The following is a 25,543-nucleotide window of genomic DNA, read 5'->3' as shown; positions in this document are numbered from 1 at the left end:
CTAGGGCGATCCCCTGTCCGTGTGTTCTCCGCATACATACTGTTGTTACCGCGTCACGTGACCCCAGCGCCACCAAATGGCATCCAGCGTCGCGGTGGGCAATGGTCATAATGTTTTGGCTTATCAGTGGGCATCTTCCAGTACTAGTTAACCTGACGCTGAAATAAGAAGTAGAGAGAAAGAAAAATACACACATCAACAAAAGTTTTGCATCACCCCGTGTCCCAGAACTCTTGAAGAGAGACGCTGAGTGGGGATATTGTGTCACAGATACAGACCATTTGACTGTTCAGAGATGTCACTAAACCCACCCAAAGATGTAAACAGCAATGCATGAGCAACACCTTTTAGACGTAGGGGGTCCGACAGCCGATCAGTCATTCCACCAGGAAGGAGGTACACGGCTCATATTGGCTGTAGTTCAACCATGCCTAGACGGTCAGTACCGCGGTTCGAATGCGTCCGCATTGTTACTTTGTTCCAGGAAGGGCTTTCAACAAGGGAAGTGTCCAGATGTCTCGGAGTGAACCAAAGCTATATTGTTCGGACATGGTGGAGTACAGAGAGATAGGAACTGTCGATGACATGCTTCGCTCAGGTCGCCCAGGGGCTACTACAGCCGATCAGTCATTCCACCAGGAAGGAGGTACACGGCTCATATTGGCTGTAGTTCAACCATGCCTAGACGGTCAGTACCGCGGTTCGAATGCGTCCGCATTGTTACTTTGTTCCAGGAAGGGCTTTCAACAAGGGAAGTGTCCAGATGTCTCGGAGTGAACCAAAGCTATATTGTTCGGACATGGTGGAGTACAGAGAGATAGGAACTGTCGATGACATTCTTCGCTCAGGTCGCCCAGGGGCTACTACAGCCGATCAGTCATTCCACCAGGAAGGAGGTACACGGCTCATATTGGCTGTAGTTCAACCATGCCTAGACGGTCAGTACCGCGGTTCGAATGCGTCCGCATTGTTACTTTGTTCCAGGAAGGGCTTTCAACAAGGGAAGTGTCCAGATGTCTCGGAGTGAACCAAAGCTATATTGTTCGGACATGGTGGAGTACAGAGAGATAGGAACTGTCGATGACATGCTTCGCTCAGGTCGCCCAGGGGCTACTACAGCCGATCAGTCATTCCACCAGGAAGGAGGTACACGGCTCATATTGGCTGTAGTTCAACCATGCCTAGACGGTCAGTACCGCGGTTCGAATGCGTCCGCATTGTTACTTTGTTCCAGGAAGGGCTTTCAACAAGGGAAGTGTCCAGATGTCTCGGAGTGAACCAAAGCTATATTGTTCGGACATGGTGGAGTACAGAGAGATAGGAACTGTCGATGACATTCTTCGCTCAGGTCGCCCAGGGGCTACTACAGCCGATCAGTCATTCCACCAGGAAGGAGGTACACGGCTCATATTGGCTGTAGTTCAACCATGCCTAGACGGTCAGTACCGCGGTTCGAATGCGTCCGCATTGTTACTTTGTTCCAGGAAGGGCTTTCAACAAGGGAAGTGTCCAGATGTCTCGGAGTGAACCAAAGCTATATTGTTCGGACATGGTGGAGTACAGAGAGATAGGAACTGTCGATGACATGCTTCGCTCAGGTCGCCCAGGGGCTACTACAGCCGATCAGTCATTCCACCAGGAAGGAGGTACACGGCTCATATTGGCTGTAGTTCAACCATGCCTAGACGGTCAGTACCGCGGTTCGAATGCGTCCGCATTGTTACTTTGTTCCAGGAAGGGCTTTCAACAAGGGAAGTGTCCAGATGTCTCGGAGTGAACCAAAGCTATATTGTTCGGACATGGTGGAGTACAGAGAGATAGGAACTGTCGATGACATTCTTCGCTCAGGTCGCCCAGGGGCTACTACAGCCGATCAGTCATTCCACCAGGAAGGAGGTACACGGCTCATATTGGCTGTAGTTCAACCATGCCTAGACGGTCAGTACCGCGGTTCGAATGCGTCCGCATTGTTACTTTGTTCCACGAAGGGCTTTCAACAAGGGAAGTGTCCAGATGTCTCGGAGTGAACCAAAGCTATATTGTTCGGACATGGTGGAGTACAGAGAGATAGGAACTGTCGATGACATGCTTCGCTCAGGTCGCCCAGGGGCTACTACAGCCGATCAGTCATTCCACCAGGAAGGAGGTACACGGCTCATATTGGCTGTAGTTCAACCATGCCTAGACGGTCAGTACCGCGGTTCGAATGCGTCCGCATTGTTACTTTGTTCCAGGAAGGGCTTTCAACAAGGGAAGTGTCCAGATGTCTCGGAGTGAACCAAAGCTATATTGTTCGGACATGGTGGAGTACAGAGAGATAGGAACTGTCGATGACATTCTTCGCTCAGGTCGCCCAGGGGCTACTACAGCCGATCAGTCATTCCACCAGGAAGGAGGTACACGGCTCATATTGGCTGTAGTTCAACCATGCCTAGACGGTCAGTACCGCGGTTCGAATGCGTCCGCATTGTTACTTTGTTCCAGGAAGGGCTTTCAACAAGGGAAGTGTCCAGATGTCTCGGAGTGAACCAAAGCTATATTGTTCGGACATGGTGGAGTACAGAGAGATAGGAACTGTCGATGACATGCTTCGCTCAGGTCGCCCAGGGGCTACTACAGCCGATCAGTCATTCCACCAGGAAGGAGGTACACGGCTCATATTGCCTGTAGTTCAACCATGCCTAGACGGTCAGTACCGCGGTTCGAATGCGTCCGCATTGTTACTTTGTTCCAGGAAGGGCTTTCAACAAGGGAAGTGTCCAGATGCCTCGGAGTGAACCAAAGCTATATTGTTCGGACATGGTGGAGTACAGAGAGATAGGAACTGTCGATGACATGCTTCGCTCAGGTCGCCCAGGGGCTACTACAGCCGATCAGTCATTCCACCAGGAAGGAGGTACACGGCTCATATTGCCTGTAGTTCAACCATGCCTAGACGGTCAGTACCGCGGTTCGAATGCGTCCGCATTGTTACTTTGTTCCAGGAAGGGCTTTCAACAAGGGAAGTGTCCAGATGTCTCGGAGTGAACCAAAGCTATATTGTTCGGACATGGTGGAGTACAGAGAGATAGGAACTGTCGATGACACGCTTCGCTCAGGTCGCCCAGGGGCTACTACTGCAGTGAATGACCACTACCTACGAATTAATGGCTCGGAGGAACCCTGACAGCACCGCCACCATGTTGAATAATGCTTTTCGTGCAGTCACAGGACGTCGTGTTACGATGAAGCGCAACATCACTCCCGACATCCATGGCGAGGTCCATTTTTGCAACCACGACACCATGCAGCGCGCTAAGATGGGCCCTACAGCATGCCGAATGGACCGCTCATGATTGGCATCACGTTCTCTTCACCGATGAGTGTCGCATATGCCTTCAAAAAAAATGGTTCAAATGGCTCTGAGCACTATGGGACTCAACTGCTGTGGTCATCAGTCCCCTAGAACTTAGAACTACTTAAACCTAACTAACCTAAGGACACCACACACATCCATGCCCAAGGCAGGATTCGAACCTGCGACCGTAGCAGTCGCACGGTTCCGGACTGCGCGCCTAGAACAGCGAGACCACCGCGGCCCATTGTGCCTTCAACCAGACAATCGTCGGAGATGTGTTTGGAGGCAACACGGTCAGGCTGAACGCCTTAGAGGCACTGTCTAGCGAGTGCAGCAAGGTTCCCTGCTGTTTTGGGGAGGCATTATGTGGGGCCACTGGTGGTCATGGAAGGTGCCGTACGGCTGTACGATTCGGGAATGCCACCCTCCGACCGATAGTGCAACCATATCGGTAGTACATTGGCGAGGCATTCGTCTTTATGGATGACAATTCGCGTCCTCATCGTGCATATCTTGTGAATGACTTTCTTCAGGATAACGTCATCGCTCGACTAGAGTGGCCAACATGTTCTCCAGACATGAATCCTATCCAACATGCCTGGAATGTATTGAAAAGGGCTGTTTATGGACGATGTGATGAACCAACCAATGAGGAGTGGGACAGTCAGGACCAATAGTACCTTGACGAACTTGTGGATAGTGTGCCACGGCAAATACAGGCATGCATCAATGCAAGATGATGACCTATTGGGTATTAGAGGTACCGGTGTGTACAGCAATCTGGACCACCACTTCTGAAAGTCTCGCTTTGTGGTTGAAAGTCTCGCTTTGTGGTTGTACAATATGCAGTGTGTGGTTTTCATGAGCAATAAAAAGGGCAGAAATGATGTTTATGTTGATCTCTATTCAAATTTTCTGTACAGGTTCCGGAACTCTCGGAACCGAGGAGGTGTGAAGCTTTTTTTGATCTGTGTAGTGGGTACATGAAAGGCTAGAATATGGAAAGCCGACTATGGAGGGTGTTGCATACAGTAGTTACGTAAAAATGGAATTATTTGCAGAACATGGAAGGCAATATGCAAGCAGCTGAAAACAGAAACCTTTAAAAAACAATGATAAACCTCATGTTTTGGACCATATCTGTTTCCATGTTGCCGGCGAATATCTGAAGTAGGCTATGCAGAAACACGGGGCGAGCTATTCTGGTTCGCTCGTCGTTGCCTGTCAGAGCTAGAGATAATAAACGAGAGCGATAAGTGACGCTGCCACGGCTCGCTAACTGTGTTGTGTGTGTGCTGAACTGCTCCAGTAGCCGACAGCATGCCTCGTTTATTGCGGAGGAAGATCAACTCTTGGAGCCAAGCAGCTCGTCTGGCGCGTTCTCCGTTTACGTTCTGTTGCCAGGAAGCGTGCACACGCGATTTGCACAGACAGAATAAGAGCTCCTGTCACAGAAACGCGGCTCTGAATAGCGTCTTCTGTAACCGCTGAAGAATGCATTTCGTTGCGGAATCGATTAGTATATCATCGACCCTACGATGGCAGACTGAATATTATATAGAAATAACCAGTAATGCCTCCAGATTCTTTAGACTGTCGAATTCCCATAGATAAAACTGATTCAAAAGTTTATGCGTGAAATATTTGACGTTAAACATGTAATTCTTCAATGGTTGAAAAAGTAAAACCTTCAAGATTTTGGTTTTATTTAATTATCATTGTTCAAATGGTTCAAACGGCTCTAAGCACTATGGGACTTAACATCTGAGGTCATCAGTCCCCTAGATTTAGAACTACTTAAACCTAACTAGCCTAAGGACATCACACACATCCACGGCCGAGGCAGGATTCGAACCTGCGACCGTAGCAGCAGCGCGGTTCCGGACTGAAGCGCCTACAACCGCTCGGACATAACGGCCAGCTATCATTGTTCATCCCGTTAGGCTACTAAAACAGTTTAAAATATTTGAAATTATGTTTAAAGTTTGTTGGAAATCGCTAAGTACACTAGCTATGAAATCCTGAATGAGTAAAGTCTAGGTAATTTGCACTCCTTTTTAGGAAAAAGTAGTTTCTCTCACATCTCAGAATTTATGGCGTCGTATTTTGTGAACTATGTATTTTAAATTGATAGAATTTTACGAGATGTTCAGTGGTATGTGTGGGTACTATATCAGAAACAATTTGCTTACAGAGTTAGAAGTAAAGGAGTAATAAATTAAAACATTATGTCTGTTGCTGAAGTTTTACTACATGGTTCAAATGGCTCTGAGCGCTATGGGACTTAACATTTGTGGTCATCAGTCCCCTATAACTTAGAACTACTTAAACCTAACTAACCTAAGGACATCACACACACCCATGCCCGAAGTAGGATTCGAACCTGCGACTGTAGCAGTCACGCGGTCCCACACTAAAGCACCTTGAACCGCACGGCCAGCACGGCCGGTGACATTTACTACATGTAAAAGTAGTAAAAGAAATACATTGTTCCTTTCACCATTATGTGGATTGTGTCAGCAGAAGTTTCAAAAAGTTATGAAACTGTATATAAAATTTGTTGTAAGTCGCTAAGCGCTCACGTTTTCAAGTACTGGATGTCTGATAAGGAATGGTCAATATTCTGAGATACAAGAGGAACGATCATTCCAAGCAAAATGTCAAGTAAACATGTTCTCGAAGATTAGATTAGATTTACTTTCATTCCAATTGATCCGTAGTGAGGAGGTCCTCCAGGGTATAGAACATGTCAGAAAAACAACAATACATGACAAGTATTTACAACTCAAACAAATAAGCTAATGTACCATTCCACAGGTCCCAAGTGGCATTGTCGTTATTTTTTAATGAGCGCTATATGAAAGAATGCATACCTTTAGATCTTAAGATCTATGAGCATTTGTCCATCTTCACTACTGTGAAGCACATCTCTTCTACTGAACAAGTACTCACAGCTCTTAAGGCTGTTACAGCGTGTTACAAAAAGGTACGGCCAGACTTTCAGGAAACATTCCTCACACACAAATAAAGAAAAGATGTTATGAGGACATGTGTCCGGAAACGCTTAATTTCCATGTTGAGCTCATTTTAGTTTTGTCAGTATGTACTGTACTTCCTCGATTTACCACCAGTTGGCCCAATTGGAGGAAGGTAATGTTGACTTCGGTGCTTGTGTTGACATGCGACTCATTGCTCTACAGTACTAGCATCAAGCACGTCAGTACGTAGCATCAACAGGTTAGTGTTCATCACGAACGTGGTTTTGCAGTCAGTGCAATGTTTACAGAAGCGGAGTCGGCAGATGCCCATTTGATGTATGGATTAGCACGGGGCAATAGCCGTGGCGCGGTACTTTTGTATCGAGACAGATTTCCAGAACGAAGGTGTCCCGACAGGAAGACGTTCGAAGCAATTGATCGGCGTCTTAGGGAGCACGGAACATTCGAGTCTATGACTCGCAACTGGGGAAGACCTAGAACGACGAGGACATCTGCAATGGACGAGGCAATTCTTCGTGCAGTTGACGATAACCCTAATGTCAACGTCAGAGAAGTTGCTGCTGTACAAGGTAACGTTGACCACGTCACTGTGTGGAGAGTGCTACGGGAGAAGCAGTTGTTTCCGTACCATGTACAGCGTGTGCAGGCACTATCAGCAGCTGATTGGCCTCCACGGATACACTCCTGCGAATGGTTCCTCCAACAATTTGTCAATCCTCATTTCAGTGCAAATGTTCTCTTTACGGATGAGGCTTCATTCCAACGTGATCAAATTGTAAATTTTCACAATCAACATGTGTGGGCTGACGAGAATCCGCACGCGATTGTGCAATCACATCATCAACACAGATTTTCTGTGAACGTTTGGGCAGGCATTGTTCATGATGTCTTCATTGGGCCCCATGTTCTTCCACCTACGCTCAATATTTGTTGCTGTGTGTTTCCATTCCATGATTATTGTGATTTGAAGAGAAGTAATAAAATGAGCTCTAACATGGAAAGTAAGTACCTTTTTGTAACACCCTATATATATATATATATATATATATATATATATATATATATATAGAGAGAGAGAGAGAGAGAGAGAGAGAGGGGGGGGGGGGGAATAGTGTGTTTGTGTGTGTGTGTGTGTGTGTGTGTGTGTGTGTTTGAAGCTTACCTCCGCTTAACGCCGAGGCTATCAGCGCCCTTGCATTTTAGAGCATATGTTTACTAGACTTCTTGCTTCGAATGGCCGGTCGTTCTTGTCATATCCTTTAATACTGACCACTCCTCCTAGGAACGACATGCATACGCAGTTTGTAGTACTTTTTTTATTGTGTTAAACGTTTAATGTAAGATTACACCTGTTAATGAATATCTTGCGACATCAGGGTTTTGGAACATATATTGTGTTCGAACATTATCAGTTACCTTGAAGAGAATAGTCTATTGACACACAAAAATGTTCAAATGTGTGTGAATTTCTAAGGGCCCAAACTACTGAGGTCATCGGTCCCTAGACTTACACACTACTTAAACTAACTTATGGTAAGAACAACAGACTCACCCATGCCCCCGAGGGAGGACTCAAACGGAGGGGGGAGGGGCGGTGGCGCAATCCGTGACATGGCGCCTCAAATCACGCGGTCACACCGCGAGCTTATTGACACACAGTCAACAAGGATTTAGAAAACATCATTCTTGTGAAACACAACTGTTTCTTTAATCACACGAAGTGATGAGTGCTACTGACAAGGGATTTCAAATTGATTCCGTATTTCTAGATTTCCAGAAGCCTTTTGACACTGTACCTCACAAGCGGCTTGTAGTCAAATTGCGTGGTTATGCAATATCGCTTCAGTTATACAGTTACGACCCTTGTAATTAAATAATGAATGCAATCTGACTACAGCACAAAATGAAAGTTACTTGAGCAGCTCACACTTATCCCAACAGCGCAACAGTAAATAGTGGACATAGCAATATGAAATTAGCCATAAATGAACGTGGCAAATTATTTCTATGATTTCAGTGAGTGAGTGTGGCTCAGCAACTCAGTTTGTGGTTGGTCGCGGTATAAGGGTATGTACTCATAAACCCTGACTTGTAAATATCACAGTCAAAATGTATAACACAGAACATCTGCTCTTCTATAGAATCAAATACTGTCTCTGCAAAGTCGTATCAGTGTTCTTTGTTTACTCTAAAAGTTTGTGAACAGAACGGAATACGTAACGTTCAGAATATTTAGGCCTAATCTAGATATGAAGAGTCATCTGAATGTATTAGAATGAATCAATTTACACAACCAAGGATGCTTATTTCATTGTGCCGTCAGAGAATGGGTGCAGAATATAAGTTAAATTAATGCAGTTAAACAGCGAATAAGTGACCAAGGATTTGCAGTAAGAAATAATGTTTGAATAATACGTCAGGTAATTTGTTTGTCAAATCAGTAGAAATCTACGTAAAATCTTTGTTAATTCAGCTGAAGAGAATAAGTTCGCCGGCCGGTGTGGCCGAGCGGTTCTAGGAGCTACAGTCTGGAACCGCGCGACCGCTATGGTCGCAGGATCGAATCCTGCCTCGGGCATGGATGTGTGTGATGTCCTTAGGCTAGTTAGGTTTAAGTAGTTCTAAGTTCTAGGGGACTGATGACCTCAGCAGTTAAGTCCCATAGTGCTCAGAGCCATTTGAAACATTTTAGAATAAGTTCATGTAATTTGCTTCTAAAGTCAACTGAAGACAATAAAATACATACCTCCTTGTCAAATCAGTAGAAGTTACGTAAAATCTTTGTTAAATCAGTTGAAGAGAATAACGTCAAGTAATTTGCTTTTAAAGTGAACTGAAGAGAGTAAAATAATGTTTCCTTGTAGGGCAAGAAAGGAATAAATAATTGACTGTTGGTGTTAATAACGATCATCCTGCTTTACCTCCTCTGCATTACTGCAGATGACGTCTCACTGAGCACATTTGTTCTGTGCATGCAGTACACGTGAGGCGCCTAGTTGTTTCCACTGCTCTGTGTGAAATACGAAGATTCTGTTATAGTTCACTAATCTGCTGTCTTCAAGTTGATGTCCCCAGCGCAGAAAACAGAACGTAGGTCGTAGGTTCTGTATCTTGAGGTAGAAACTGACTTTTAGCGAGGTTCTGTTCTGAAATAATGTATCACTTCTTTGGGATGCCACTCGCGTATTTTAATATAGCCACAAGAGAAGACTACATGATCTTAACACAACCTTCTGATACAGCAAAGTACATGATCAAACACAATGTTTACGAAAATGTATCTTTACAGTATTTGTGGCATGTGTCTGTGCCTCATGACTACCAGAGTGGATCTTTTAATACTGAATACTGGCAAACACATCCTGCCACAGACATGACTGTACATCTCGACTGCCTAATCCAGAGTAAAAACAGGAACTTAAATAAAAATTGGAAACACATCCTACCACAGACAACATGTCTGCTCTTCTCGACTGCCTAATCCAGAGTGACGAACAGCCCGAAACACTTCGCGTGCCATACCAGAAAAGGCCTGACCCGAACCGCTTCCAAAGTGTTTCGTCTGCAATTTCGTCAGTCTTTTGTTTTCGATTTAAATTGTTTTTAATAATTCTAAAATGACTGATTGATAGTCAGCTGATGAGAGAGATTTATATTAAAAAGTGAAGTCATTCCAATGAGTAGTTTAACTAATAATAATAATAACTATACTTTAACGTTTTGGCGCCCTTGCTCCGAACACAGCAGCCAGTCACAGAGTAGTAGCATTATGCACGCGGACTTTCTGACGTGAATGGTACCGAATCTTAACATCTGTCACAGGTACCTCACACCACATTCCGTCATCTATATACTTCTTGCATCTCCACTGCTCTCGGAACAGCTTCTTGGAGCCTAATATGATGGCTGACTAAGCCAGAAATATAACGCTTGCTGCACATCAACAACAATAGGTATTACGTAGATAAAGCACAGATACGCACTGTTTAAGTTGACAATGTTACACTATACAGATTATTAAAACGTTAAACAAAAGGCAGGGGTGATTTAATTGACCGTATAACTCTTCGAATTAATTGACTAAAGTCAGATTCTGTACCTTGAAAGACAAGTACCTCACGAATGATTAACGAAATAAAAACGTAAATGTTAACTCCGTCTACAGGTCCTGGCTTGCCCATCGGTACGACCGACCGCTCAATCCCGTCGGTGGATGCAGTGTGGAGGGGCGTGCGGTCAACACACAGCTCTCGCGGGCGTAGCCAGTTTTCTTGACCTGGATTAACGAAATAACTTTGCGGATAAGCAGTGCCTTCGGGTAACCCCAATAAATAAAACCGTCTCTCCAAACAGCAATCGAGCGACAGCTGCAATCAACACCAGTCAGTCACGCACCGCTGAGAACAAGAAGGAAGTGTTTGCAAAGCTATGTAACAGCAAGGTTGCGTTGTGGGCTACGTGCTCGTTCGCACGGACCTTCCGTAAGGCGTGTGTGACCGCGTTTCTGCAATCCTCACAGAGATGATGATGATGATGTTTGGTTTGTGGGGCGATCAACTGCGCGGTTATCAGCGCCCGTACAAATTCCCAACCTTTGCTCAGTCCAGTGTTGGCACTTTCATGAATGATGATGAAATGATGAGGACAACACGAACACCCAGTCATCTCGAGGCAGGTGAAAATCCATAAACCCGCCGGGAATCGAACCCGGTACCCCGTACTCGGGACGCGAGACCGCGAGCTGCGGACCTTCACAAAGAAAAAGCTTCAAAAGTCTGTAATCGATACTAGTACGGAATCATCTTTGCATCCATGCTGCGATAACTATTTCCCGAAGTAAAGAAAGTACAGAGACGGTAAAACTGAGCATTTAAAGTGCAGATTTAACAGCCAACTTTCGAAGTAAACACAAGAGACGAATTGATAGTTCGGGTTATGAATTGCGCTGCCCTCATAAATGAATGCCAAGACGACCACAGAAGATATATACGTCATTTGTCTTTGCTTAACACCTTCTTTGAGTATTTGATTGGTTTAAATTCGAATAGGCGCATTTCAGTAACCAATAATAACTGGACACTTGCTTTTGGAATATTGTATTCTATTTAGAATACTATAACACCTACTAAAATATTTCTTATTCCTCCTGAAACACCCCGTATACTCTCCAAACTACTTTACAAGGTATGTCAGACGGCATTTCGTACCAATATCGTCGATATTCTGTCCTATTATGTTCATGTATTGAAGAGGGAAAAATACTGCCTGTATCTACATCTACACCTACGTGATTACTCTGCTGTTCACAATAAAGTGCCTGGCAGAGGGTTCAATGAACCACCTTCAACCTGTCTCTCTACCGTTCCACTCTCGAACGGCACGCGGGAGAAACGAGCACTTAATTTTTTCTGTGTGAACCCTGATTTCTCTTATTTAATCGTGATGATCATTTCTCCCTATGTAGATGGATGCCAACAGGATGTTTTCGCGATCGGAGGAGAAAAATGGTGACTGAAATTTCATGAGAAGATCCCGTCGCAACAAAAAACGCCTTTGTTTTAATGATTGCCACTCCAATTCACGAATCATGTCTGTGACGCTACTCCCCTATTTCGCGATAATACAAAACGAGTTGCCCTTCTTTGTACTTTTTCAATGTCATCCATCAGTCCCACCTGATGCGGATCCCACACCGCACACCAATACTCTAGAATAGAGCGGACAACCGTGGTGTAAGCAGTCTCTTTAGTATACCTGTTGCGCCTTGTAAGTGTTCTGCCAATGACTCGCAGTCTTTGTTTTGCTCTACCCACAATATTATCTGTGGTGTCACCGCCAGACATCACACTTGCAAGGTGGTAGCCTTTAAATCGGCCGCGGTCCGTTAGTATACGTCGGACCCGCGTGTCGCCACCATCAGTGATTGCAGACCGAGCGCCGCCACACGGCAGGTCTAGAGAGCCTCTCTAGCACTCGCCCCAGTTGTACAGCCGACTTTGCTAGCGATGGTTCACTGACTTCTACGCTCTCATTTGCCGAGACGACAGTTTAGCATAGCCTTCAGCTACGTCATTTGTTACGACCTAGCAAGGCGCCATATTCAGTAATGAAGAGACAATATTATGAATTGTCAACAGACAATATTGTGAATCATGTACCGTCAAGATCGACGTTCTTCATAAATGGCTTCAAGTTAAGTATGAAACTAATTACGTCCGCTTCCTGAATTCTCATTCCTTGTCATGTTCCAGACCACATGTCAGTATACTTCTTCCCTCCCCTCGCCAGCCTGCGTGAGCTAAAAAGCGTGCATTTCGGCCTCCTCTAGTAACACGGTGTTGGCACTTCTGCCAACACAACATTATCTATGTGATCGCTCCAATTTAAGTTATTTGTAATTGTAATCCCTAAGTATTAAGCTGAATTTACAGCCCTCATATTTTTGTGACTTATCGACATTTAGCGGATTTCTTTTAGTACTCATGTGAATAACTTCACACTTTTCTTTATTCAGGGTCAATTGCCACTTTTCGCACTCTACAGATATCTTATCTAAATAATTTTGCAAGTCGTTTTGATTATATGATGACTTTACAAAACGGTAAATGACAGCATCATCTGCGAAAACAACCCAAGACGGCTACTCAGCTTGTCTCCTATGTCGTTAATATAGATCAGGAACAATAGAGGGTCTATAACACTTCCTTGGGGAACGCCGGATATTACTTCTGTTTTACTCGATGACATTCCGTATGTATACCTCTGTATGTGCTCTAGTCTCTCGTATCTTATCCCAAGATCCCTAAGTGAGAAATACGACGTCGGTGGTAGAACAGTCTCACACTCCTGCTACATTACAGGTTCTCTAAATTTAGTCAACAGGTTTCCGCCAGATCTACAGCTCCTTTCTTCCAAAGATTCCCATCCAAGTTACTCGAACATCAGTGTTCTTCTTCTGTATTATGACACGACCTACTATAAAGAGATTACAGGTGTCTGGCTTTAGTTGGCAAGACATTCGCTTTATGCGTGCCATAGTGCGGAGTCCAGCCGGCAGGACACTGGGGGTCGCAGGAAGGCACGGCGGCCCCCTAACACGAAGCACGGAGAGCGAGTGGATCTGTCTATATTCTCACGGGCCCGGACGTGACGTCATGTCCGCCCTGGCAGCGTGCACAAAGGACTATATCGATTTATCTACATTTGTGCACGTGTAGCGCAAACCATGGTACTTACAATGAAGCGCGATGCACCATCTTAAAGAGGAGAAAGAAACGATTTAATTGGTATATACAGTAGATGTGTCCATAGCAACTGAGGCAAAGTCATCGAGTAAAACAGAAGTGGTGCACTACTGTCCACTGAAATTGCTAACCCAGAAAAAATGCAGATGATAAACGGGTATACATTGGACAAATATATTATACTAGAACTGACATGTGATTACATTTTCACGCAATTTGGGTGCACATATCCTGAGAAATCAGTACCCAGTACAACCATCTCTGCCCGTAATAACGGCCTTGATACGCCTCGCCGTTGAGTCAAACAGAGCTTGGGTGGCGTGTTCAGTTACAGCTGTCCATGCACCTTCAACACGATACCACAGTTCATCAAGAGTAAAGACTGGCGTATTGTGACGAGCCAGTTGCTCGGCCACCATTGACCAGACGTTTTCAGTTGGAGAGAGATCTGGAGAAAGTGCTGGCCAGGGCAGCAGTCGAACATTTTCTTTATCCAGAAAGGCCCGTACAGGACATGCAATTTGCGGTCGTGCATTATCCTACTGAAATGTAGGGTTTCACAGGGATCGAATGAAGGGTAGAGCCACAGGTCGTAACACATCTGAAATGTAACGTATACTGTTCAAAGTACCGTCAATGTGAGCAAGAGGTGACCGAAACGTGTAACCAATGGAACCCCATACCATCACGCCTGGTGATACGCCAGTATGGCGATGACGAATACACGCATCCAATGTGCGTTCACAGCGATGTCGCCAAACATGGATGCGACCACCAAATTCAAATGGTTCAAATGGCGACTTAACTTCTGAGATTAGCAGTCGCCTTGAACTTAGAACTAATTAAACCTAACTAACCTAAGGACATCACACACATCCATGCCCGAGGCAGAATTCGGACCTGCGACCGTAGCGGTCTCTCGGCTCCAGACTGTAGCGCCAAGAATCGCATGGCCACTCTGCCGGCTAAGCGACCATCATGATGCTGTAAACAGAACTTGAATTCTTCCGAAAAAATGACGTTTTGCCAGTCGTACACCCAGGTTCGTCGTTGAGTACACCATCGCAGGCGCTCCTGTCTGTGAAGCAGCGTCAAGGGTAACCGTAGCCATGGTCTCCGATCTGATAGTCCATGCTGCTTCAGACGTCGTCGAACTGTTCGTGCAGATGGTTGTTGTCTTGCAAACGTCCCCAACTGTTGACTCAGGGATCGAGACGTGGTTGCACGATCCGTTACAGCTATGTGCATAAGATGCCTGTCATCTCGACTGCTGGTGATACGAGGCCGTTGGGATCGAGCACGGTGTTCCGTATTACCCTTCTGAACCCACCTATTCCATATTCTGCTAACAGTCATTGGACCTCGACCAACGCGAGCAGCAGTGTCGCGATACAATAAACCGCAATCACGATAGGCTACAATCCGAACATTATCAAAGTCTGAAACGTGATGGTACGCATTTCTCCTCCTCACACGAGGCATCACAACAACGTTTCACCAGGCAACGCCGGTCAACTGCTGTTTGTGTATGAGAAATCTGTTGGAAGCTTTCCTCATGTCAGCACGTTGTAGCACCGGCGCCAACCTTGTGTGAATGCTCTGGAAAGCTAATCATTTGCATATTACCGCATTTTCATCCTGTCGGTTAAATTTCACGTCTGTAGCACGTCATCTTTGTGGTCTAGCAATTTTAATGGCCAGTATATGGCGTTCTCAAATCCCCAAGGAAGTATTACACTCGTACGCCCTCTGCTGCTTCTAGTGTATACGTGGTATAATGGATATAGGTGCAGTTATTTTTATTGGGTAACTAAAGACAGGATGCTGAAAGACTGTACATCAGCATTTACTTCATTTGCAGTCTAATAATCATAGCTATTAGGAGTACTAAGTTTTTAGGTTGGTTACTACCTCCAAGTACATGCAGCAAGAGCAAGCAAAAAAAAAAGTTCAAACGTGTGTGAATTCTTAAGGGACCAAACTGGTTAGGTCATCGGTCCCTAGACTTAGACACGGCTTAAAGTAACTTATCCAAAGAACAACGCACACACTCATGCCCGATGGAGGCCTCGAACCTCCGACCGGAGGGGCCGCAAGAGCAAGCCAAAAAGTGGTTCAAATGGCTCTGAGCACTATGGGACTTAACTACTGTGGTCATCAGTCCCCTAGAACTTAGAACTACTTAAACCTAACTAACCTAAGGACATCACACACATCCATGCCCGAGGCAGGATTCGAACCTGCGACCGTAGCAGTCGCGCGTTTCCGGACTGCGCGCCTAGAACCGCTAGACCAACGCGGCCGGCAAGAGCAAGCCATTAACGCTTATTTTCCCCTGGGCAGCACGTCAGGCGTTGAAGTGTGGACGCGTGGTCGCAAAACTGTTAACCTCTGCTGCAGGCGTCGTCCATTTGTTAATGGTGCAGTTACGACCGTACAGAAAACATCAGGTAGTAAATTAGGCGATGTGTTTGTGGGAAGACCGTTTGACACAGAGAAGAAACAACCAGAACACTGGCGTGAGTTCATACTAAGGTATCAGATATAAAAATATTTGCACTTCTATGCACTATACACTGTATGTATGATTTAGGTGACAATCTTGGCTACCATCACAGCTGGTTTGCAGTTGATGCTATCATTCACTGTCTTGTAAAGTCCTCAGAAGATCAAGACCAGCTGCAAAAGATTTAGGTAAGTATATGTATGGGTCAAAAAGTGTCAATTGACCCTAAATAATGAAAAGTGTAAAGTCATCCACACGAGAACTAAAAGGAATGCATTAAATTTCGGCTACGTGATAAATCACACAAAAATTGAGGTTCTCAATTACGCTACTGGCCATTAAAATTGCTACACCACGAAGATGAAGTGTTAAGGACTCGAAATTTAACCTACAGGAAGAAGATGCTGTGATATGCAAATTATTAGCTTTTCAGAACATTCACACAAGGCCGGCGCCGGTGGCGACACCTACAACGTGCTGACGTGAGGAAAGTTTACAACCGATTTCTCACACTCAAACAGCAGTTGACCGGCGTTGTCTGGTGAAACGTTGTTGTGATGCCTCATGTAAAGAGGAGAAGTGCGTACCATCACGTTTCCGACTTTGATAAAGGTCGGATTATAGCCTATTGCGATTGCGGTTTATCGTATCGCGACATTGCTGCTCGCGTCGGTCGAAATCCAATGACTGTTAGCAGAATATGGAATAGGTGGGTTCAGGAGGGTAATACGGAACGCCATGCTCGATCCCAATGGCCTCGTATCACTAGCAGTCTAGATGACAGGCATTTTATCCGCATTGCTGTAACGGATCGTGCAACCACGTCTCGATCCCTGAGTCAACAGATGGGAACGTTTGCAAGACAATGACCATCTGCACGAACAATTCGACGATGTTTGCAGCAGCATGGACTATCAGCTCGGAGACGTGGCTGCGGTTACCCTTGACGCTGCATCACAGACAGGAGCTCCTGCGATGGTGTACTCAACGACGAACCTCGGTGCACGAATGGCAAAACGTTATTTTTTCAGATGAATCTAGGTTCTGTTTACAGCATCATGATGGTCGCATCCGTTTTTGCCGACATCGCATCGCGGTGAACGCACATTGGAAGCGTGTATTCGTCATCGCCATACTGCCTTATCATCCGGCGTGATGGTATGGGGTGCCATTAGTTACACGTCTCGATCACCTCTTGTTCGCATTGACGGCACTTTGAACAGTGGACGTTACATTTCAGATGTGTTACGACCCGTGGCTCTACCCTTCATTCATTCGCTGCGAAACCTTACATTTCAGCAGGATAATGCACGACCGCATGTTGCAGGTCCTGTACGGGCCTTTCTCGATACAGAAAATGTTCGACTGCTGCCCTGGCCAGTACATTCTCCAGATCTCGCACCAATTGAAAAGTCTGGTCAATGGTGGCTGAGCAACTGGCTCGTCACAACACGCCAGTCACTAGTCTTGATGAACTGTGGTATCGTGTTGAAGCTGCATGGGCAGCGCTACCTGTACACGCCATCCAAGCTCTGTTTGACTCAATGCCCAGGAGTATCAAGGACGTTATTACGGGCAGAGGTGGTTGTTCTGGGTACTTATTTCTCAGGATCTATGCATCCAAATTGCGTGAAAATGTAATCACATGTCAGTTCTGGTATAATTTATTTCTCCAATGAATACCCGTTTATCGGCTGCTTTTCTTCTTGGTGTAGTAATTTTAATGGCCAGTAGTGTAAACTAAATATCTAGAAATTATAACTGCAAACAACTTAAATTGAAATGATGACAGTGATCTGATGAAGGAAACAAAGGACTGTTTTTTATTGTCAGAGCACTTCGTAGATGCAAGAAATCCAGTACGCTATGGCTGCTTAGGGGGAACTGAGCAGCCATAGCGTACGGATCTCCGTGCCGGCACGTTCACAGGTGCTCAGTCCGTCAGTTCACCTGATGATGGCGACATGTTTGATCGCCGAAATATTGTGCCCGTTGGACACTATAGACCGGCAGTACACCCGTGGATATTTTGATTATCAAATACGCCGGGAGAAACTCAAGAATCACAGATGTTGCATGATTATACGATAGGCGACGAAGATCAAATGAAGATAAGATGCTTCTTATAGAATAGACCACCTAGCTAAAAGAAAGACGTGGGAAAAGTAGAACGCTGGGAACATCATTCCGATACAAGAAATCTAAAGTAAGAATAAAACGATAAACCAGATAACATACAAAAGTCTAAAACAAATGACGTGTAGATGAGTTTTACCACTACGACACAGTCAGCCTCAATGGAGATCTAGTGACTATTATAGTAATGGTCGCCTGCCTCCTGAATGACTCCGTGTCACATTTATATTATTGAAATTAAGACACCCTCTAAAATCTTGGAATCCCTGGGACCGAGATCTTGTCAGTTTCATGGCGATAATGGGCAATTAGTGTCAAGATTCTAGATTCCCGGAATGGATGAATTGTCAGTATAAATAATTAACTCTCTCGCTGCTGTCGACGTGTGTGCGGGCCTGCCACGGCGTTCTCCAAGAGCTGTAGACGCGTACGCGCCTCACTTGGGTTACCCTACAGTTCTAAGGACGTCTATACGCATTCTTAACCACTGATCTCTCATTGCTGCCGCCTAGTTACTTCCATATCTAGGTGAATAAAAAAGTTTCGAGTATTTATCATACAATATACGTACCTCATTGCGTATTATCATCTGTAAAAACCACGTTTGGATATCTTGAATCGTTTACGAGATATCACGATTGTTATGACATGTTGTTGTTGTTGTTGTGGTCTTCAGTCCTGAGACTGGTTTGATGCAGCTCTCCATGCTACTCTATCCTGTGCAAACTTCTTCATCTCCCAGTACCTACTGCAGCTCACATTCTTCTGAATTTGCTTAGTGTATTCATCTCTTGGTCTCCCTCTACGATTTTTACCCTCCACGCTGCCCTCCAATACTAAATTGGTGATCCCTCGATGTCTCAGAACATGTCCTACCAACCGATCCCTTCTTCTAGTCAAGTTTTGCCACAAGCTACTCTTCTCCCTAATTCTAATCAATACCTCCTCATTAGTTGCGTGATATACTCGTCGAATCTTCAGTATTCTTCTGTAGCGCCACGTTTCGAAAGCTTCTATTCTCTTCTAGTACAAAGCATTTATCATCCACGTTTCACTTCCATACATGGCTACACTCCATACAAATACTTTCAGAAACGACTTCCTGACACTTAAATCTATACTCGATGTTAACAAATTTCTCTCCTTCAGAAGCGCTTTCCTTGCCATTGCCAGTCTACATTTTATATCCTCTCCACTTCGACCATCAACGGTTATTTTGCTCCCCAAAAAGCAAAACTCCTTTACTACTTTAAGTGTCTCATTTCCTAATCTAATCCCCTCAGCATCACCCGACTTAATTCGATTACATTCCATGATCCTCGTTTTGCTTTTGTTGATATTCATCTTATACCCTCCTTTCAAGACACTGTCCACTCCGTTCAACTGCTCTTCCAAGTCCTTTGCTGTCTCTGACAGAATTACAATGTCATCGGCGAACATCATAGTTTTTATTTCTTCTCCGTTGGTTTTAATACCTACTCCGAACTTTTCTTTTGTTTCCTATATTGCTTGCTCAGTATACACATTGAATAACAATAACAATGACATATGATTCGCGAATGGTTGCATAAAGCGCGATCATTCTTCGGATTTGTAAATGAATATCTCGAGAAGGAGATATAACTTTATTGTCATTTTTAAATAAAGTTTCGATATCTTATCTGCATTTCATTCCCTGCAATGTATGAGCTAAAATCAAGCATATGCAAAGTTTATGCAATGCATTTTTATCTCCACAGATTCTTTAAAATCTCGTGTAATGTTTTAGTTAAATTGATGCAGCGCAGTAAGTATGACAGACAGAGTAAAGAAATTCAGTTCTTTATAGAGTGAAGATACGAGGCGTATTCCTAAAGTAAGGTCCGATCGGTCGCGAAATGGAAACCACAGTGAAAATCCGATAAAGCTTCGCATAGGTGTGTTCGATAGTGTCTGTAGTATGCTCATTGATCGCGTCACGTCTGTCTTTTCAGTTCTGAGCGCACAGTGAACACGTAAAGGTGCCTAGACAACAGTGTCTGCCGCGAAGTATGAGTGCTTGTGAGAAATTTCGCCTGATTCGATGTAGCCCGCCCAACATAACTGTCAAGCATTTCCTTCTTCATGACAGTCCTCAGCCGCACTCTGCAGGGGTAATGAGGACGCCTCTGCAGCGTTTTCGATGGGAAGTGTTTGATCGCCCTCCATACAGCCTGGGCTTGGCTCACTCTGATTTTCATCTCTGCTTACATGAACCGTTGGCTATGAAGTCAACGTTTTGGCACAGACAGCGAACTGCAGATCAGCGTAGAGAATCGGCGAAAAGTGCAGGCGGCTGTCTTCTACGAAGAGGGTATTGGAAAGTTGGTGCAACGATACGACAGATGTCTCAGACGGAGCGGCGACTATGCAGAGATGTTGCTGAAAGGTGTCGCTAACTACTACAAATAACACACTTTTGATTTTCACTGTTATTCCCATTTCGCTTCCGATCGGAAAACGCCTCGTATAAGACTGCAAGATGTGCAAAAATCCTATTTCTTCGCCAAGCAGTTTTTGAGAAATCGGATGATAAGTATTTAACATTGGCCGTCTCTCAACACAAACACCACCATTTGGCGAGCAATACCGCCATAACAAAATCCGTCCCAGCGCGGAATGCAGCAGAGAGCACGTCTGTAGAAGAGAAGGAGTTAAGTTTGTATAGAACCTTCAGTCCACGAGTCCTACGTGAAACTGGCCAATATATATATCAAAAAGTCAGTGTAAATTTGAAAACTGAATTAATCACGGAATAATGTAGATAGATAGGTACAAATTGACATGGGGTTTTATTAGAACCAAAAAAATACAAAAGTTCAAAAAATGTCCGACAGATGGCGCTTCATCTGATCAGAATAGAAATAATAACAAAGTAAGACAAAGCAAAGATGATGTTCTTTACAGGAAATGCTCAATATGTCCACCACCATTCCTCAACAACAGCTTTAGTCAGGGAATAATGTTGCGAACAGCACTGTAAAGCTTGTCCGGAGTTATGGTGAGGCACTGGTGTCGGATGTTGTCTTTTAGCATCCCTAGAGATGTCGGTCGATCACAATACACTTGCGACTTCAGGTAACCCAAAGCCAATAACAGCACGTACTGAGGTCTGGGGACCTGGGAGGCCAAGCATGACGAAAGTGGCAGCTGAGCACACGATCATCACCAAACGACGCGCGCAATAATACAGCTTCAGTAAGAGCGCCTTTTCAGGAAACGTAACACGCTGCGACTGTTGGTGCATCTGATTCTCTCTCTCATTACAGCTCCTTGTATACACGATTGTCATGCACAGTCACTGACGTTTTGCTGTCCACCACCATCTGTCTGATAGTTCGTGAACTTTGTTTTATTTTTTTGGTTCTAATAAAACCGAATGTCATTCCAAGCATGTGTGTCAATTTTTACCTCTCTATCTACATTATTCCGCGGTTTATTAAGTTTTCAAATTTATACTGACTTTTTGTATATATATATATATATATATATATATATATATATATATATATATATATATATATATATATACTCCTGGAAATTGAAATAAGAACACCGTGAATTCATTGTCCCAGGAAGGGAAAACTTTATTGACACATTCCTGGGGTCAGATACATCACATGATCACAATGACAGAACCACAGGCACATAGACACAGGCAACAGAGCATGCACAATGTCGGCACTAGTACAGTGTATATCCACCTTTCGCAGCAATGCAGGCTGCTATTCTCCCATGGAGACGATCGTAGAGATGCTGGATGTAGTCCTGTGGAACGGCTTGCCATGCCATTTCCACCTGGCGCCTCAGTTGGACCAGCGTTCGTGCTGGACGTGCAGACCGCGTGAGACGACGCTTCATCCAGTCCCAAACATGCTCAATGGGGGACAGATCCGGAGATCTTGCTGGCCAGGATAGTTGACTTACACCTTCTAGAGCACGTTGGGTGGCACGGGATACATGCGGACGTGCATTGTCCTGTTGGAACAGCAAGTTCCCTTGCCGGTCTAGGAATGGTAGAACGATGGGTTCGATGACGGTTTGGATGTACCGTGCACTATTCAGTGTCCCCTCGACGATTACCAGAGGTGTACGGCCAGTGTAGGAGATCGCTCCCCACACCATGATGCCGGGTGTTGGCCCTGTGTGCCTCGGTCGTATGCAGTCCTGATTGTGGCGCTCACCTGCACGGCGCCAAACGCGCATACGACCATCATTGGCACCAAGGCAGAAGCGACTCTCATCGCTGAAGACGACACGTCTCCATTCGTCCCTCCATTCACGCCTGTCGCGACACCACTGGAGGCGGGCTGCACGATGTTGGGGCGTGAGCGGAAGACGGCCTAACGGTGTGCGGGACCGTAGCCCAGCTTCATGGAGACGGTTGCGAATGGTCCTCGCCGATACCCCAGGAGCAACAGTGTCCCTAATTTGCTGGGAAGTGGCGGTGCGGTCCCCTAAGGCACTGCGTAGGATCCTACGGTTTTGGTGTGCATCCGTGCGTCGCTGCGGTCCGGTCCCAGGTCGACGGGCACGTGCACCTTCCGCCGACCACTGGCGACAACATCGATGTACTGTGGAGACCTCACGCCCCACGTGTTGAGCAATTCGGCGGTACGTCCACCCGACCTCCCGCATGCCCACTATATGCCCTCGCTCAAAGTCCGTCAACTGCACATACGGTTCACGTCCACGCTTTCGCGGCATGCTACCAGTGTTAAAGACTGCGATGGAGCTCCATATGCCACGGCAAACTGGCTGACACTGACGGCGGCGGTGCACAAATGCTGCGCAGCTAGCGCCATTCGACGGCCAATAACGCGGTTCCTGGTGTGTCCGCTGTGCCATGCGTGTGATCATTGCTTGTACAGCCCTCTCGCAGTGTCCGGAGCAAGTATGGTGGGTCTGACACACCGGTGTCAATGTGTTCTTTTTTCCACTTCCAGGAATATATATATATATATATATATATATATATATATATATATATATCCCTTATGGTTCAGCGCACCAATCTGAGCCAATAACTTTGCTCTCTTTTTCAGGGGTAAGTTCGGCACAGTGTACCGCTGCCGCGAGAAAGGCACTGGTCTCCGACTGGCGGCCAAAATGGTGTCCACACCCAAGCGCGAAGACCGCCGCAATGTGGAGCGAGAGGTGGACGTTATGCGCGTGCTGCAGCACCCCAGGCTCATTCAGCTCTACGATGCCTTCGACAACGGCAAGACCATGTGCGTCGTGCTGGAGCTGTGAGTACCCACATCTGTTCTTCATCTGCATTCACATTTACACGATAACCACTGACTGGTCTGATGCAGATCTCCACGCTACTCTATCAATGTAAGTCTCCTTATCTCTGCGGAACTACTGAACCCTACGTATCAACACTCAGGGCTTCATCACCCTCCACTACAGTGGGTGGGAAACAATTTGGAATCAACACATCAAAAAACTAAACTCCGCCCGAACAGGCCTTGGAAGGCCCAACGGCACCGACAGCCGCCATGTCATCCTGAGCCCACAGACGTCACTGGATGCGGATATGGAGGGGCATGTGGTCAGCACACCGCTCTCCCGACCCTAGGTCAGTTTACAAGACCGGTGTCGCTACTTCTCCATCAAGTAGCTCCTCAGTTTGCCTCACAAGGTCTGAGTGAATCCCGCTTGCCAACAGCGCTCGGCAGACCGGATGGTCACCCATTCAAGCGCCAGCCCAGCTCGACAGCGCTTACCTTCGGTGATCTGACAGGAACCGGTGTTACCACTGCGTTTAGCCGTGATTTGATGTGGCAGCCTAACAATGTATTTAACTTAATACTCTTCAAAAGTCATAATATATATAGCAGTTCATGACATCCAGTCTTACAAATGTACTGTCTCTGATGGACACACGTCCAGATCACCCGCTCTCAAAACTCCGCCATCTCTCTCCCCACATCCACCACTGCTGGCGGCTCACCTCCAATTGCGCAACGCTACGCGCTGTTAACAGCCAACTGCCCAACACTACAATAGCATATACTCCAACAATGCAAACCAACCGCAGTCTTCACACAGCATAGTCAGTGATTTTCATATAGAGCGCTACATGGCGTTACCAACATAAAAACCTGAACAGCCTACTTTCATAGCCCCCATGCTCCCCGCAAAAAATTTTACAAATTGTTTTGGGCAGTGGCCAATACAGATTTGCAAAAAAATTTTCATAATTACAATAACAAAGAAATCAAATGCACACACTTATTGATACAATGTTGGTGAAAAGCTAAAATTTTCTCACAGTCCATAAAGACAGTCCTGATCATTCATCACAGTAAAATTGCAGTGTTTCTTTTTTCTCAAAGTCTGAGCAGTAAAAGAAAATGCACATGGAAGTAGTGGATTTCCATGCAGTCTTGAAGAAGTAGTGTTGTCCTTCCAACGGAAAGACAGTGCTGACTGTTGACATGCAGACAGGTAATGGGCCACAACAGAACAAAGCCACAGCAGAGTCAGTTGGAGTTTTAAAGAATATTGGTAGGTAAGTCATCACAGAGTAGACCCACTGTAGGCCTGTTAGAGATTATGGTATTGATGGGCCACCAGAAGTGCAGACCCACTGCAGTCCTAGTAGAAATAATGGTATTGGTGGGTCATCAAAGGTACAGACCCACTGCAGTCCTTGTAGAGGCGGCCAGCAGCGATCTGTTGCGACTGTGCAGGTGCACAATCACCATCGAAGAGTCTTGTGGACAATATAGCAAGTCCATAAACCACCACTTGTGCACTCACAAAGATTTTGGAGTTGACCTTAGAACCAGCAATGCTGTTAACCAGTCCCTTGCTGAATTATCAACACATGTGCGAGCACTAACAGTCCTCTTTTTTTTCACATATTGTGCATATACTATGACCAACAGAAATGTGTGCAGTGAAATGAATGCTTACAAGTTTCTTAATTTGATGAACTTGTGTCAATTACAATTTTATAACATGAGGATACAATCACAAAGGTACAGAAAATATAATTAAAAGACATAATAATACAGATAAAATTTGTAGTAATACGGGCTTTACAAAAGAATATAAATAAGCACATACATCAGTGTTACAGGAGTTATGACATAAGTAAATATATAAAAGGTCAGAATAACTTTCGAAACATCAACTTCACATGTGAGCATTAAAACAAAATAGAATCAATAATGTCTAAACATCTTTAAAAAGTAAATTAACATATTATTAGAAAAATTCTACAACATAACTCTTATCAGCTAAACACATAAAGACAGGAAGAACGCAGATACACAAGGTACACAGACGC

The 25,543-nt window shown here is 45.2% G+C and overlaps 1 protein-coding gene across 2 annotated transcripts in view; it reads left to right on the top strand.

The window, feature by feature from the left end:
• Positions 1 to 25,543, top strand: part of LOC126281583 (myosin light chain kinase, smooth muscle-like) — a 363,307-nt gene that overhangs the window by 301,697 nt on the left and 36,067 nt on the right. For both annotated transcript variants that reach the window (XM_049980664.1, XM_049980665.1), the window contains exon 4: positions 23,286 to 23,489. In XM_049980664.1, coding sequence (XP_049836621.1) covers positions 23,286 to 23,489 — 204 coding nt within the window. The remainder of the gene's footprint in view (positions 1 to 23,285; positions 23,490 to 25,543) is intronic.

The sequence above is a fragment of the Schistocerca gregaria genome, chromosome 7 (genome assembly GCF_023897955.1).
Source record: "Schistocerca gregaria isolate iqSchGreg1 chromosome 7, iqSchGreg1.2, whole genome shotgun sequence".
NCBI lineage: Eukaryota > Metazoa > Arthropoda > Insecta > Orthoptera > Acrididae > Schistocerca > Schistocerca gregaria.
The sequence above is the reverse complement of the archived record's forward strand: the minus strand, read 5'-3'. Positions and strand labels throughout refer to the sequence as shown.